The sequence below is a fragment of the Lepus europaeus genome, chromosome 19 (assembly GCF_033115175.1).
Source record: "Lepus europaeus isolate LE1 chromosome 19, mLepTim1.pri, whole genome shotgun sequence".
In the NCBI taxonomy this organism is placed as follows: domain Eukaryota; kingdom Metazoa; phylum Chordata; class Mammalia; order Lagomorpha; family Leporidae; genus Lepus; species Lepus europaeus.
In genome coordinates this window covers 7,607,934-7,609,881 of record NC_084845.1, presented here as the reverse complement: position 1 = coordinate 7,609,881, position 1,948 = coordinate 7,607,934, and the positions used below count along the sequence as shown (strand labels likewise).

At 41.2% G+C, this 1,948-nt stretch overlaps 1 protein-coding gene across 1 annotated transcript; it reads left to right on the top strand.

Moving 5' to 3' along the window:
- The first annotated feature begins 561 nt into the window (after positions 1-561).
- On the top strand, positions 562-1,467 carry LOC133748060 (vomeronasal type-1 receptor 4-like). The gene has a single exon (XM_062176586.1). It carries the CDS (start codon positions 562-564, stop codon positions 1,465-1,467), a length of 906 nt encoding a protein of 301 aa, XP_062032570.1.
- The last annotated feature ends 481 nt before the right edge of the window (positions 1,468-1,948 follow it).

The following is a 1,948-nucleotide window of genomic DNA, read 5'->3' as shown; positions in this document are numbered from 1 at the left end:
TGAACATCTGGGTTCTCCTTCTTCATATCACTTATTTCTGTAGTCTGAGGTTCAAACACTGCCCATTACTCAGTTTCTGGAAGTTGCACAAGCAAGTCTGAAAGACAATTTGAACTTTGTCCTCTGTCCCTAACACCAAACTGTCAGTCTTCACATTCTTCAAAGGGTCCTTGTTAAAAACATCATGTCATGGCCGGAGCCGCGGCTCAATAGGCTATTCCTCCACCTGCAGCACCTGCACGTATGGTCCTAGTCCCAGTTGGGGCACTGGATTCTGTCCCGGTTGCTCCTCTTTCCAGTCCAGCTCTCTGCTGTGGCCCGGGAAGGCAGTGAAGGATGGCACCCGCATGGGAGACCAGGAGAAGCACCTGGCTCCTGGCTTCGGATCAGCGCAGCGCACTGGGTGCAGCGGCCATTGTGGGGTGAACCAACAGAAAAGGAAGACCTTTCTCTCTGTCTCTCTCTCTTACTGCCTACTCTGTCTGTAAAAAAAAAATGTCACAGGACAATCTATTTATTTTTCAGTGGATGCCAACCTTACCTAACTGAAAGGTCATTGACATGTTTCCAGGTGACAGAATTTTGAGCTTTTTTCTCATAGCTCAGGTTTTTATTGGTGTCATGGCCAACTTGTTTCTCTTCATGATCTATATTTATGCCTTCCTAATCCAGCCTCAGCTGAAGAAGCCCATAGATTCCATTTTCATGCACCTGACAGTGGTCAATATTGTAACCATCATGTTCCAGTCAATACCAGACATCATGTCATCCATTGGAGTTAAACATTTCTTAAATAATGCTGGCTGTCAAACTGTTTTTTACATCTACAGAGTATCCCGGGGTCTGTCCATCTGCACCACCTCTCTCCTGAGTGCATTTCAAGCCATCTCTATCAGTCCCAGTCATTCTAAATGGGCAAGGTTGAAATCTAAGCTGTCTACCTGGATTTTTCCCTCTTTCCTTTTCTTCTGGATCATCAACATGCTGATCTACATCCACATCATTGAAACTGTAAGAGCCAAATGGAATTTTACTGTTGTTGGTCATGGATTTGTTCATGTGTACTGTCAAACCAGGCAGTCTGGAGATCGCCATAAAGGGTCATTTATAAGTGTCATTGTGACTCATGATGTCCTGTTTCTGGCACTGATGATCATGTCCAGCCTCTACATGGTGTGGATCCTCTACAGACACCACAGGAGAGCCCGGCACCTCCACAGCTCCAGCCTTTCCAGGCAGATGTCACCAGAAAACAGAGCTACCCAGACTATCCTTTTGCTGGCATTTTGTTTTGTGTTCTTTTACTGTTGCCACAACTTTATGGACATTTATTCATTTTATAGACCTGAGAAAGACTCAAGGATGGTGGGCATTACTGGAATTTTATCATCATGCTACCCAACATTCTGCCCATTTTTGCTGATGAAAAATAACAAAAATATTCCCAAATTGATTTCTTCCCTTTAATGATGAGAATGCCTTTTTCTCCAAGTGCTTCCCTTGGTTGCTCTGACATCATTTACCACAGAGATTTTATGAGGAAACAAAGGCAGGTGACCATGGAACTAATGTCACTTGAAGTATTCTGCTTATTTAAAAAACACATTTCAAAATGTTAAATTATTCAATGTGAATTAATGCTGTAACTAGTACTCAAACAGTATTTTACACTTTATGTTTTTGTATGGGTGCAACTGTTGAAATCTTTACTTAATATATACTAAATTGATCTTCTGTATATAAAGAGAATTGAAAATGAATCTTGATGTGAATGGAATGGGAGAGGGAGTGGGAGATGGGAGAATTGCGGGTGGGAGGAAAGTTATGGGGGGAAAAAACATTGTAATCCATAAGCTGTACTTTGGAAATTTATATTTATTAAATAAAAGTTTAAAAAATGTTAAATTGAATCAGTATATAAATTGTCAAACTGTGTACATGTTTAAGT

What these genes read in the sequence shown, in the direction of transcription:
- LOC133748060 (XM_062176586.1), top strand. Translation starts at nt 562, where the DNA reads ATGTTTCCAGGTGACAGAATTTTGAGCTTTTTTCTCATAGCTCAGGTT.